This window comes from Embiotoca jacksoni, unplaced genomic scaffold, assembly GCF_022577435.1.
Source record: "Embiotoca jacksoni isolate LCO1_2020_lvr unplaced genomic scaffold, fEmbJac1.0.p SCAF_13, whole genome shotgun sequence".
Classification (NCBI taxonomy): Eukaryota; Metazoa; Chordata; class Actinopteri; family Embiotocidae; genus Embiotoca; species Embiotoca jacksoni.
The window spans coordinates 18,846,550-18,860,742 of record NW_027185263.1 but is presented as its reverse complement, the minus strand read 5'-3'; the positions used below and the strand labels follow the sequence as shown (position 1 = coordinate 18,860,742).

Sequence of the window (14,193 nt, the reverse complement as noted above, 5' to 3'; positions counted from 1 at the left end):
TATTTGACAATAACATAATTCCTTGGTTATGGCAGGTTATTGAGAGATGAGCTGTTGTGAATTACCAATGCAAGGTAAAACCTACAACAAAATAATAGTTTGTACACTAAAAATTACCAATAAATATCTAAATTGAAGTTCTGTGTATAAAAGATTCTGACTGTTAAAACAAGATATATCATTTATTTGATATCAAAAGGAGAATTAGACATTTGAGAACTAAAACGTATTCAACTGCAGAGCTCAACTTTGTTGAAAAGCATTTATGCAATGAAGCCACTTTTTGAGAGATTGTATTAACATTTAATTTTCACAACAGGCTTATGTCCCTCATATGTCCCTCATATCTGTCAGCAGGGGAGAATCTCACCAGTAATGCAGCAATATTAGTCAGTCTAACTGCATTCACTGGTAATAGTTGTTTGACAGTGATGAGACAGTGGAAACATTGTGGATCATAGTGTAGAAAAAGTGAAACTTGTAAAAATACAAAAACACATACGGTCTAGAGAGAGTAATGTAAATGAATCGATTGCTGATTAAGTCGCTCAAGTCATGTAACTGTTACACATAATGACAACACATGGTTTCAACTCTACTAAATTTGGTTTATTTCAAAAATAGGTCACCACTATTCCAGATACCATCTTCCAAGATCAACACATCCATCCTTCCAAGATCAACACATCCATCCTCAAACTGCATTTATAGAGTGAATAACCAGATAAACTACATAGGAATAAACAAGATTATTCAAGGCTGTTAGTCACTTGTAAACCTGAATTATATAAACCGCATTTAAAGAACACAGCCAAGGTGATGTTGGTCAAGAATGCGTGCTTGTATTTTCTTTTTTTTAACTAACTCTGATGTGTGTGTCCCCTCCTGCAGGGGGCGAGTTGGTTCACCTTCCTCCCTACCTGCGCATGGACTTCCTGTTAAACCGAGGCATGTCCTGCTCAGGGTCATCCAGGGGGACAGCTAGTGGGGAGAGAGCAGCTATGGGTCAGGCCTGTCTTGAGCCTCAGAAGAGTCGCTCATTGAAGCGGCCGTCTCGCATGGCGCCCCCGACGCCCACAGAGGCCCCTCAGGCCAGCAGGGACCCAGTGGCCCAGTGGCAGCCTGGCTCGGCAGCCACGCTCCCCCACAGAGAGGGCTCGGAGCTTGCCCAGGCCGCCAAGCTCAGCACCTCCCAGGAGTCCCTGCTGGACTCAAGAGGACATCTTAAACAGACCAGCAACCCATACGCAAAGTCCTACACGCTGGTATAACAGCAGGGGCACCTTGGGCGGGACTAGAACTCACACTGGACTTAACACTTAAGTGCAGTAAACTGACTTTCACCAGGCAGTTCTGTATATACATCCCCTTCCTCCAAGGACGGGGTGAATTTTACTAATCTCCTTTTATTTATGTTAGAGCTTTCTTTTACCTCTTGTTTATATTTCTTTTTGGTTTCTTCGTTTGTTTCACTTGAGAAAAAAATTCACTCTTCGGAACGACTCCAGCTGGAGCTTTGCCAAACTAATTGAGTAACAAGGGAGCATTATTTATTCTTGTTAATTCTTTATAATTAGTCAGTGATTATTAATTGTTAGTTGTCAGCTATTAATGATCATTAATTATTGACTACCAAATGATCTATTATCACCATTACTACAATGTTTTGAGCACCCGGACTTTTTTTTGTTGTTGTTGTTTTTTCTGGAGTGGAAGATGACGATTTGGAGTCACTTTTTTCCTATGGAATATCCTTCTGAAACACTGAATGAAACCCGGGAGAAATCTTGGAATGAAAGCAATTGACACCAGTCCAAACATTTCAGCTGCTCTCAAATTGTTACTTTTTTTGAAGAAAAAACAAAACTTTCCTATGGATGCATGGGGACTGACCAATTAAAAGACAATGAAGATTACGATCGTGGCTGGACAGCCCAGTCGAGCATTTTCTCACACTATGAAATGATCCAATGTGAAGATTTATTATTCTTATTACTATAAATATATATATAAAAAGAGAAATCACTTTTATTTGTGGATATTACAGGGAAGAATTGATTTGGTTAATAAAGTCCTTAGTCATGTTTGCACATATCTCGTTTTAATTAGGAAATGGAGTCTCTGTTGATCTTTCTGTGTCCCATTCTCTGATGGTGCAATATGAAAAAAGATATGAAAAGTATATGAAAACTATTGCTCTATACTGTACTGTAATGATGAAAAATAACTATGTTGTCAGTATACTTACAGGGCCGGACACAATCCAGCTTATGTATTCAGGTGTAGTTTACCACTGCTTGTTTGCCAGGGTGGTAAATGATGTTAGCTAGAACAGGGAGGGTTTAGAGAACTAATGGTACGCACTTCACAACAGCCCAACTCAAGTGTGTCCAGATAGATGCCCCTACTCTCAGTGCACTAGGTAGAGTCTTCAGGGCTCTCACTCTCCTCAGTAGATTTACTGTTGCTGCATTGCAGTGATGCTCCTCTACAGGGAAAAAAAAATATGTGAGACAATCCAGCCAATTCCCCCCTTCAAACCAAACCTATAATGTCTATGGGAAATATCTAAAAAAAAATGTGGATATACGTAAGAAAATGTTTTTTTTTTTTCCTGTCTGCCCTGGCCCATTTCTGTTATTTCTGTTTCTTTCAGTTAGCCTGAAGGGAGAAGAGTTTGATCCAAAATGCTGTGAGGTCATAATGTCAGTTTCTATGATTAGTTTTTATGATTAACTGTCTTCATTATGATTATACATTTTAACAAAAAATGTCACTTTTTATTTTTAACATGAGTGTTCACCATGGTGGCACTGAAATAAAGAGAAACTAACACAAAGGTTCAAATTTGATTAATAAAATGGCTGTTCCCCAAAGTTTCCCGCGCTGGTTTTGACATGAGTGACTGCTAGTGGTGTGAAGATGAAGCAGACATGCAGAAAGCAGTGGGAAGCTGTACTCTTTGGCTGGTTGGTCATGCATCTCAGCATGAGATACTGAATCTTTGCCTTGTTTTCGCCATGGCAGCGATTAGACATCAGCAGTGTCCCAGCAATTATGGCTTACTAATGTTGGTCAAATTGTACTCTGTTCCTGCAGATGGCAGTGTTGTGTTGCTTACTATCTTTGCAGTGAACAGCAGCCTAAAAAAAGGTTACGTAGTTGTGTATGTTGAGATAAGCCCCAGCCCACTTAACCCAGTATATGCAGGTGACTAAATAGCTAAACCTGCCCTGGAACACATAAGAGAACTAATCTGAGATTTCAAAAATCCACAGCAAACATTATGGAGCATTAAACTGCAGAAACAGACAATAAATCTGTTTTACTACCAACAAAACTATTTAAAAAAAATTATTTTAAAGGAAAGTACGGCACACAATTTAGTATTATATATAAAAATTATATCTAGACAGGATTGAATTAGTATAAATTGAGTCACAGTTGTCCCAGATCCACCTGCTTGTCTTTAAGATAGCGACACTGACACTATGTGTCAATACCAACAATTAAAGTATGAGTGAGTCGTTAACCACCTATTTTTGTGAAATACTTCTAATATCACGTGAATTATAAGGACATCCTCTCACCCATGCAATTACAAATACAGCTATAGCACAGTCAAGCTCAGATGGTTTGTTGAATAACAGCTTGACAGGTGACTGGACTGTCTCAGAATATGAAACAGGTAGGTGACCCTGAAACCCACTTTAATTGTTAAATACAGTTATTGCTACAGGTACACTGGGTTCTGGAATTTCCATTTTGTTTTAATTATTAATATACTATTATGTTAATCAGTGCTGTAAACTGATTTTAGTGCAGAGTAGTGCAAACTATCATATCCAGTGTATTGGATGGCTCTGATTGGCCAGCTGGCCGGTTGAATGTTATAAATTCACCACCATCCAAATATTGCCTTAAAAGGTCACTGTTGCTGCATTTTTCCAAAATGCTTTTGTGAGCAGGGGAATGACCTGTAGGATTTGACTGACTGGGAGTGGTATAGTAACAGAACTGACAAAGATTTTTTTAGGTTTTCCTAACTCTGCCAGTTTGAGCTGCTTTCAGCCAAAGAATATTTCATGAATACGACCTATTATATTCATATTGAGTGTCAGATATGCAGTATTTAATTTAAATAGTCTACAATGTACAAACCTATGTTTTTATGTTTCACTGTTTTAGAATATGCAACCAGCATGTCATAAATTTGTTTGGATTATTAGACTACTGCCAACAACTAGTAAAGCGGAAAAAAACTATGATGAATTATGGGATACATTTAACTCTAAATACCTTCGGAGCAATATTCAGAAAAGAGCACATGAAGTGTTGAGTGTTTTGTATGTTGGCATTTTAAAAAGAAACACCACTACGTGTTTGAACATACACTTAAGTTTCCAAGGTTACAATTGTGGGTATTGGACACAAACCCCTTTGAGTTTATAGCATACCTATCAAAAGACATTCTGGAAAACACATCACAGGGCAGGATAAAGTAACAGCGAGTACACAGAGCTGGATGAAATCTATCAGTTTAATGAAGTCATGAAGTGTAAATTTAAAATGCCACCACTTCTACAATAGTTTACCCAGACTCACTCTACTTTAAATTTACTGTAGGTGTTAAGTATACAGTTAAAGAATTGTGAACATTATAAAGAATCCCCCCGAAATGGTTTATGAAATGAAAACCTTCTCACCTGTCACCTGAAGCTTCTGCCAGAACCTCACTCGTCTTGCCAGCTAAATTGCTTCCATGGTCTTTCATCACTGGACAGATATTTAGCAGCAAGGCGTGTTATTCAGCATGATAAACTATATCTGCCAACCACCTCTGAAGTCTACAACATATTAAGCATGGTGACAGAGATTAACTAGCTGCCACACGTCAGCAAATAATATCTGCCAAAAAAAAAGGTTCAGGCTGCACTGAATTCTTGCCTCTGACCAGTTTAAGTAAATAATAAACTGTCTTCAGTGGTGCTGGGGAAATTATTCATATAATTTTATAGAAGAAATACCTGCACGCTGCTCAGTGTATTTTCTTGTATTACCTCTATATTTTTCTTTTTTGTATAGTTTGCAATGGCTGAAGAAGAAGCAGACTAGCATGACCAGCCAAACTCTGTGCAGGAGGACACTGACATATTTGTCCCGGAGGTTCAGGCTCGTAAACAAAGAATTAATGGTACTCTAGGAGTTGGCCATCATAGGCTAATGATGATAAATCGGTTTGGGAAAAGGTATCCTATACTATAAATACTTCAACAAAAAACCTGCATCTTATAGATGCCCATCACTGTAATTAATTAAAAGTGAACTCAAAGTAAACAATGGACACTCATCTAATTTGTTGTAATTAGGTGCTGGAACAATGTTGAGGCGTTAGCATAAGTAAATTACTCACACTTAAAGCTCCCGATGCCATTCATTTAATAACAACACAGATAAAAAAAAATTAAAAATTAAAAAAAAAAGAAGCTATGTGCTGCAAACGTCAGGGATGTTGTGGTTTTAATAAATTAAATTTTGTGCCTAAATGGCGCAGATTCACACTCTGTGGCTTTGCATGGCTAAATTAACCAGATAGGGGAACAGGCATTTGAAAAGTTAGCCCTTAATTTGTAATTTAATTCCAATGCATTACTAATTAACAAGGGTGCCTTTATAGCTTATATATATTATTCAAATATTCATTGAATTATAAAAAATTATGAATGATTCTTTTGTTTATATTGTTTTATTAGCGTTGAAAAAAAGAGACTTTTTAAGACTCAAACATGTTGAACGTGATCGACTGCATATTTTCATCAAACAGTAGATATTATAATGCAACGTGAAATTAGAAAAAGTAAAGCACTTTCTAATGTCTTTATTTATTTTATTGTGTATGTGTGCGAGTTTACATGCAAGTGTGTGCAATTGTACAGTACAACACGTGCGCCAACTGAGCAATGACATCATTAAAGCCACATTGAAACAGTAACAAGGAAAGAAACACAAATGGAGTCAAATCACCAGCACAGAGATCACAAGCTCCAACATTTAAATACAAATTAGAGACACTAATTTGATTTTAAATGTAATAGTCATATGTGTGAAAGCACTAGCCACAATATAGGGTCATTTTACCCAGTCAGAGGCACATGTCATTAACAGGCCTCGAGTGGAGCCCAAAAATCTATTGATTTGGATGATTGATGAAATCATGCCCCAGGCTTTAGTATCAATCACAGCATTGTATTCTTCCTGAAGGTAAAAAAACAACAACTGTTTAACAATTTATATGAAGACTTAACACACACGGTTTGTATACATGGGTATAATTTACTCATGTGACATTAAAACATACTGCAGCTACACTGTGACGTAACACTGAGGTAAAAAAAACAAAAAACATACAGAAATAGGAAAAATCTGAGGCAAGATCTAAGTACATACACTTATATGTATAATTTTGTAACGAGTAAAGATAATAATTATACACAGACTAAGATTCATAATTATACACAGACAAAGATAACCTCGACCTCCAGGAACCCCACCCCCACTCTTCCTTTTCAGTTCATGATGGTGCAGTTTGATTGACATGCATGACCCACATCAGGCAAAGACAGCTAAAGACAGCTCCCCCCTCTACGACTTCACATCCTGCTTCTTTTTCTGGAATTTCCTGAACTGGGACTGGATTGCCACGGCTGCCTTCTCTGTCTCTGGGTTCTCCATGTCGATGTCAAAATCCTTGGGGAGGTTGTTCTTTTTTTCATCTGGGAAAAGAAGAGGGGGAAGGGAGGAAAGTGAGGAAAGCAGGACTGATGTGTCTTGGAATTTCCAGAAGAAATATTCCAAAAGTTCATATTTACCCTGTTACTACTTTTAGCTTCCTCTGTTGGGGAAAGGTTTGACATTTTCATCTCAGTTTTTTTTTTCATCCTATCAGCCTCAACTAGACTTTGTTTACAACTCATTAGTTTAGAGTGTTCACTACAGAGGTGACAATCACCTGCTAAACATCAACATGTTAGGATTATCAATGGGAGCATGCAACCATAATAACATTACCATTCGGCCGACAACTGCTAGCACACTGCTAGTGTGCCTGTACTGTTAGCCAAATGTTTCTTTTCCTTGGATGATGAAGGCACAGTGTGCAGTATTGGTGTATGCTTCAGATAACTTAGCCCTTAGTAAAGCCAGCAGTGTGATTCTCTTTAACAGAAGTGGGGAAGATAGCCAGGTGTACATTTGCCAAAAGTGCCTTCATCCTCCTTTTCTCTTCGTTATTGAAAAAAATGCTGTCAGAAAATACAAATAAATTGTAAATCACTAACTGTTTACTACGTATTGCACTACAATTAAAATTCAAAAAAATGTCTGACCGTTCAAACTACAGTGTCCTCAAAGATGTGGCCTGTCGGCAATTTATGTTTTATGAAAATGACTGTTGCACAACTCAACAAAGCCCCCACAAACAGTGCTGGGCTGTGTGTGGAATTTGACATTGTGGTCAAACTGTGTTGTTGCATCTTTTCCAAGATGAACACTGGCTGAAGAAGCAACAACTGAGTTACTCTTTCAAAATTTGAACCAGTTGATCCCATAACATTTGAACAGGCTAAAAAGTCCAGAGGAGCTGTATGATACATTATTTTACATTAAAGTGTGCAGGTCTTGCAAAGTCTCACTTTTGTTGTCGGACTAAATATCCTAGCTGCCTCACTATTGTCTTATCGTGATTCACCAAACCATTATTGGCTTTATTACTACCCACTTAAGTTGGTAACTGGACTTAACCATCGCCGTTATACACAGTTGTAGCATTTTATAATTTGTATTTGTGTTATCACCAATGTAAAGCTGCACATATGCCTGCACATATGCCTGCTTCTGTTCTATAAATCTCAATTATTGTGAAACAGCCCGCATGCCTCATTTCCACCATAAATGGGCGTATGAACAGTGTGGTACTGGGCCATGGTTTGGCTCAGATGCAGGAGGAACTGATTGGGGGAGCATAGTCTATGATTCACCAGAGCCTGGTTTGGCCCGGGGCATTGGTAGAGGCATTGTGGATGAAAATTAGGTGTGTGCATGGGGATGTTCATGAGTATCCCATAGTGTAAGTGGAAATTAGATACATGGGGAAAAAGTATAATGTGAAGGTTGTGGTTAGCTCCCGCCTTACGCACCCCCTAATCTTGGGGACAGATTGGCCAGGGTTTCATAAATGAATGGGGCAACGTGCGGGTGTGTGTTCATGACGGACAGGGTCATGCGATATGTGTACTGTGCTCAGCGGTCACGCAAGGTTGTCTGATACTGCAGATGGGAAGGGGGAACCAGCGGAGCCTCCTGTGGAGACTCCACCGGTTCCCGAATTACACTCCATGGAGGATTTTCCACTTGAGCAGTCTCGTGATGACATTCTACGCTTTGCCTTTGACCAAGTGATAAGAATTGATGGTCAGTTGGTGTGCCCTAACACACTCATATCTGCACTTTTCAGTGATTAGGAACAGGCTGTATAGACTGAGTTGTGACACTCAGATAGGACAGGAAAACACCCAGCTTGAAGAAAATTGTCCGGAAGGGCTGAGCCCCGGTAAAAGTGAAATACAATACCTCTTGGACCTGCGAGCAAAACTCCACACACTGGGCTGGGACGGATGTCACATGAGAATTTGCTCCAGGCTCAGCAACGTCAACAACGGCTGTACAACAGAGGGGCCAAGCTGAGGCAATTCACACCTGGAGAAAAAGTACTTGTATTGCTTCCTTCTTCCAGCTCGAAACTCCTTGCCAAGTGGCAAGGGCCCTTTGTGGTCACACAGTGGGGGATGTCAACTATGAGGTGGTGCGTTCTGACAGGGGCGGAGCTACACAGCTCTACCACCTCAACCTCCTAAAAGCATGGAGAGAGGCGGAGTATGTTTGTCTGGTGTCTGCGGTATCCGAGAGAGGAGCTGGGGCCAGAGTTTCCATCTCTCCAGGACCCAGAGAGCAGATGTTGCCCGGTTGCAAAAGCAGTTTGCTGATGTGTTCTCCATCCTGCCAGGACACACAAACCTCATAGTGCATTAAATTGAGACTCCTCCGGGTGTGACAGTGCGGTCACGACCCTACAGGTTACCTGAACACAAAAGAAAAGTTGCTCAGAGTAAATTGGCTGCTATGCTGGAGATTGGGGTAATAGAAGAGTCCAACAGTGCCTTGAGAGGACCGTCCCACTCCACAAAAGACCGGATCATTTTTCAAAAGACCGTCTCACTCCACGGGATCTTCTACAACTGACGATGGCACAGTGGTGCAGTGATTGGAGGAATCTTGTCGTGAGCGTATTGCGTCACTTCCTGTATACAGACATTGTGACCAGTGTCACTTCTCTGCTATTTCAGCTTCTTTTCCTGAATTATACGTATCTTAACTCTCTCTACACTTCTTCTAATCTCAAGTTAAAACTCACGCTTGCTCTTCTTGAGCAATTCTACTGTTACATCTTTGACCAACGTTCACTTAACTTGGCGTTTTGGTACTGCTAGCTTAGTAGTTAGCAATGGCTTCTCTCTCTCCCTCCACCTCTTCTTGTTTTTCCTGCTCAGTGTGTGACATGTTTAGTTACGACCCTGCCTCTCTTAATGATAATGCTACCTGTAATAAATGTAGTGTAGTTAGGGCTCTGGAGGCCAGGGTCATAGAATTAGAATCGCAGCTGTGCACCATGCTAAATAACCAGCTGGCTGTAGGAGCTTCTCAGGTAGGGGGTGTACAGCTGCCCAGGGCTGCAGGCTTAGTTAGCCGGTCCCCCGCAGCACCCGAACAGCCGGGACCGCAGGGCGGCTGGGTGGCAGTACGAAGGGGGCATATTCCCAAGCAGAAGCCCACGGTTCATCACTGACCCCTTCATGTCTCCAACCGATTTTCCCCACTCAGCGAAACACCCGCTGAGAAACCAACCCTGGTTATTGGAGACTATTTAACATGAAGTTAGTGAAACCAGCAGCCAGAGTCAGATGTCTTCCGGCCAGAGTCAGATGTTTTCCCGGGGCCAGAGTCAGATGTCTTCCCGGGGCCATAGTCAGATGTCTTCCCCGGGACAGAGTCAGATGTCTTCCCGGGGACAGAGTCGGATGTCTTCCTGGGGACAGAGTCGGATGTCTTCCCGGGGACAGAGTCGGATGCCTTCCCAGGGCCAGAGTCGGATGTCTTCCCGGGGCCAGAGTCGGCCAACATTGAATCAAACCTGAAACTGCTGGCTGAGGCTAATCATAAATACAGTCAAATTGTTATTAACGTCGGCAGTAATGACACCTGGTTACGCCAATCGGAGGTCACTAAAGTTAACGTTGAATCGGTGTGCAACTTTGTAAAAACAATGTCAGACTCTGTAGTTTTCTCTGGACCCCTTCCTAACCGGACCAGTGATGATATGTTCAGCCGTACATCTTTATTTCACCGCTGGTTGTCGAGGTGGTGTCCCGCTAACAATGTGGGCTTCATTGACAATTGGAATAGTTTCTGGGGAAAACCTGGTCTGATCCGGAGAGACGGCATCCATCCTACTTTGGATGGTGCAGCTCTTCTTTTTAGAAATATGGCCATGTCTCTTAACAGCCCAAAAACCTGACATCAAGGGTTGAGGCCAGGACGCAGAGCTGCAGTCTTACACGCTCCTCTGCAGGTTCTTTACAGCTATCACTCACCCAAAACATTCAACATCCTATAGAGGTTGTGTCTGTACCCAGACCACCTATATTTAAACAACTCAAGGAAAGATGTATCAATAAAAAAAATTAATAAAAATGTATCCTACCAAATTAATGGATAAAAAAAATCTGACAATTAAAAGCGGACTATTAAACATGAGATCTCTGGTCTAAATCTCTGTTAGTAAATGACTTGATAACTGATCATCAGATTGATTTACTCTGTCTCACAGAGACTTTGCTGCAACAGGAAGAATATGTTAGTATTAATGAAGCAACTCCTCCTAGTCATATTAATTATCATATTCCTAGAGATTCAGGCCGAGGAGGAGGAGTGGCAGCAATCTTCCACTCAAGTTTATCAATTAATCCAAAGCCTAAACTTAGTTATAAATCATTTGAGAGTCTGACTCTTAGTCTCTCACACCCAAACTGGAAAGCAGAGAAACCGATTCTATTTGTTGTTGTTTATCGCCCACCTGGTCTTTATTCAGAGTTTCTAACTGAATTCTCTGACTTTTTATCAGATTTAGTGCTGAGTTCAGATAAAGTGATGAGAGTGGGAGACTTTAACATTCATGTTGACATAGACAATGACAGCCTCAGTTCTACTTTTAGCTCATTATTAGATTCTATAGGCTTTTCTCAGAATGTAAATAAACCCACTCACTGTGGTAACCACCCCCTCGATCTGGTTCTGTCATATGGCATGGAAACTGAAAATGTTATTGTATTTCCTCAAAACCCAGTTTTGTCGGACCACTTCTTGTGGGACGAAATCCCACTACAGTATATGTCTCAGATAATGCTGTGGCCAAGTTTAAGGAAGCAGTTACATGCTTATCCTCTTCGATGCCGTGTGTTAAAGCAGTGGAAGGCATCTACGTTGATCTTAGTCCCGCACAAGTGGATCATCTGGTAGAAAACACTGCAGTATCTCTGCTACAACTCTAGATAATGTCAACCCCTCTGAAGAAGAGAATAATGAACCAGAAGAAGTTGTCTCCATGGTACAACTCAGAATTACGCTCTGCTAGGCAGGCGACTAGAAAGCTGGAAAGGAAATGGCGTTCCACTAATTTAGAAGAATTTCACCTGGCCTGGAAGGAAAGTCTAAGATTATATAAGAAAGCTCTTCGTAAGGCCAGGGCTTTATATTATTCATCATTAGATAGAGGAAAACAAGAACAACCCCAGGTTTCTTTTCAGCACTGTAGCCAGGCTGACAAAGAGTCACAGTTCTGTTGAGCCCTCTATTCCTTCAGCTCTCAGCAGTAATGACTTCATCAACTTCTTTATCAATGAAAGTCTCACTATTAGGGAGAGAATCGGGCCGACCCTTCCTGCCACAGTCACTGATGTGATGTTAAGCACAGCAGCCCTGGAAGCAACTGTAGGACCAGATGTAAACTTGGAAAATGTCTCTCCTGTTGTGCTCTCTGAGTTAACTAGAATTATTTCTTCATCTGGATCCTCTAGCTGTCTGTTAGATCTCATCCCAACTAAACTTTTTAAGGAAGTCTTCCCTTTAATTAATACTTCCATATTAGATCAGATCTGCCTATCTATTGTAACCGGCTATGTACCGCAGGCTTTTAAAGTGGCTGTAATTAAACCTTTACTTTAAAAGCCGACTCTTGATCCAGCTGTTTCAGGAAACTACAGACCAATTTCCAACCTGACGTTTATTTCTAAAATCCTTGAAAAAGTTGTTGCAAATCCACTTTTTGATCATTTACAAAGGAATGGTCTGTTTGAAGATTTTCAGTCTTTAGAGTTCATCATAGCACAGAAACAGCTCTGGTGAAAGTTACTAACGACCTTTTATTAGCCTCAGATAATGGACTTGTCTCTGTACTTGTTCTTCTAGACCTTAAGTGCTGCTTTTGATACGATTGATCATATGATCTTATTACAGAGAATAGAAGACATTACGAGGATCAAAGGAACTGCATTAGACTGGTTCAAATCCTACTTATACTACTTAGATTCCAGTTTGTCCATGTGAACAATGAGTCTTCCAGACAAACAAGAGTTAATTATGGAGTTCCACAAGGCTCAGTGTTAGGCCCAATACTTTTTACTTTGTACGTGCTTCCATTAGGAGCTATCATCAGGAAGCACTGCATAAACTTACATTGCTATGCAGATGACACTCAGCTAATTCTTTCTATAAAACCAGATGAAACTAATCAGTTAGTAAAATATCTAAAAGACATAAAAACCAAAAACCAAAACCAAAAACTTCCGGCTTCTAAATTCAGACAAAACGGAAGTTATTGTACTTGGTCCTAAACACCTCAGAAACTCTTTCTGTAATCACTTAGTTAATCTAAGTCTTGTCTTGGCCTCCAGCACCACTGTGAGGAACCTTGGAGTCATCTTTGATGAGGACTTCTCCTTTAGACAGCATATAAAGCAAATCTCCAGAACTGCCTTCTTTCATCTACGTAATATTAATAAAATCAGGAAAATCCTTCCTCAGCGTGATGCAGAAAAACTCATTCATGTATTTGTTACTTCTAGGCTAGATTATTGAAATTCCTTGTTGTTAGGATGTCCAAATTACTAATTAAAAACCCTGCAGTTGATCCAAAATGCTGTAGCAAGAGTACTGACGGGATTTAGCAAGAGAGATCATATTTCTCCAGTTTTAGCTTCTCTTCACTGGTTTCCTGTTAAATCAAGAATAGAATTTAAAATTTTCTTGATGACTTACAAAGCTCTACATGACCAGGCTCCATCATATCTCAGAGATCTTATGGAACCATATAATCCTAGCAGAGCACTTCGCTCTCAGTATGCTGGTCTGCTTGTGGTTCTTAGAGTTTACAGAAGTAGAATGGGAGGCAGAGCCTTCAGTTTTCAGGCTTCTCTCCTGTGGAACCAGCTCCCAGTTTGTGTTGGAGGGGCAGAAACCCTTCTAGCTTTAAGATTAGACTCAAAATGCTCCTTTTTGATAAAGCCTATAGTTAGGGCTGGCTCAGGTGGACCTGAACCAACCCTTAGTTATGCTGTTATAGGCCGAGGCTGGTGGGGGACCTCCTTACATGCTGAGGTTCTTTTCTTTCCTCCTACTCTTTAACTGACTCGTACCTCACCGTCTTTTTCTCTTCCACAGTTTTTGCTTATTGTCTGTTGTCTCCATTCTGTTCCCTCGCTCGCATAGTTTCTCTTCTTTCTTTTGCAGATGTCCCGTGATGGAGCTGCATGTCTCTGCTTGTCATCTCCACCAACAGTTCTTCTCTTGTATCTCTATGCTGTCCTTTTCTCTCTTTGCACTCCTCTCACCCCAACCGGTCAAGGCAGATGGCCGCCCACCTCTGAGTTTGGTTCTGTCGGAGGTTTCTTCCTGTTAAGAGGGAGTTTTTCCTTCCCTTTGTTGGAGGTTTTTGTCCCTTAAAGAGGAGTTTTTTTCCCTCATAGCTTATGTGGGAATTGTTGAATTGTTGGGTTTCTCTGTATAATATTGTAAAGTCTTGCT

The 14,193-nt window shown here is 40.6% G+C and overlaps 2 protein-coding genes across 4 annotated transcripts in view; one reads left to right on the top strand and one right to left on the bottom strand.

Moving 5' to 3' along the window:
• Positions 1–5,800, top strand: part of LOC138196736 (cell adhesion molecule DSCAM-like) — a 102,941-nt gene extending 97,141 nt beyond the window's left edge. For all 3 annotated transcript variants that reach the window (XM_069147081.1, XM_069147080.1, XM_069147079.1), the window contains one exon: positions 892–5,800. In XM_069147081.1, the coding sequence (XP_069003182.1) occupies positions 892–1,271 (380 nt within the window). In that variant the 3' untranslated portion in view covers positions 1,272–5,800. The remainder of the gene's footprint in view (positions 1–891) is intronic.
• A 63-nt stretch (positions 5,801–5,863) lies between these two features.
• The window catches only part of LOC138196745 (calmodulin regulator protein PCP4-like), a 30,328-nt gene continuing 21,998 nt past the window's right edge, over positions 5,864–14,193 (bottom strand). The window contains exon 4 of the mRNA XM_069147098.1: positions 5,864–6,773. Coding sequence (XP_069003199.1) covers positions 6,643–6,773 — 131 coding nt within the window. The 3' untranslated portion in view covers positions 5,864–6,642. The remainder of the gene's footprint in view (positions 6,774–14,193) is intronic.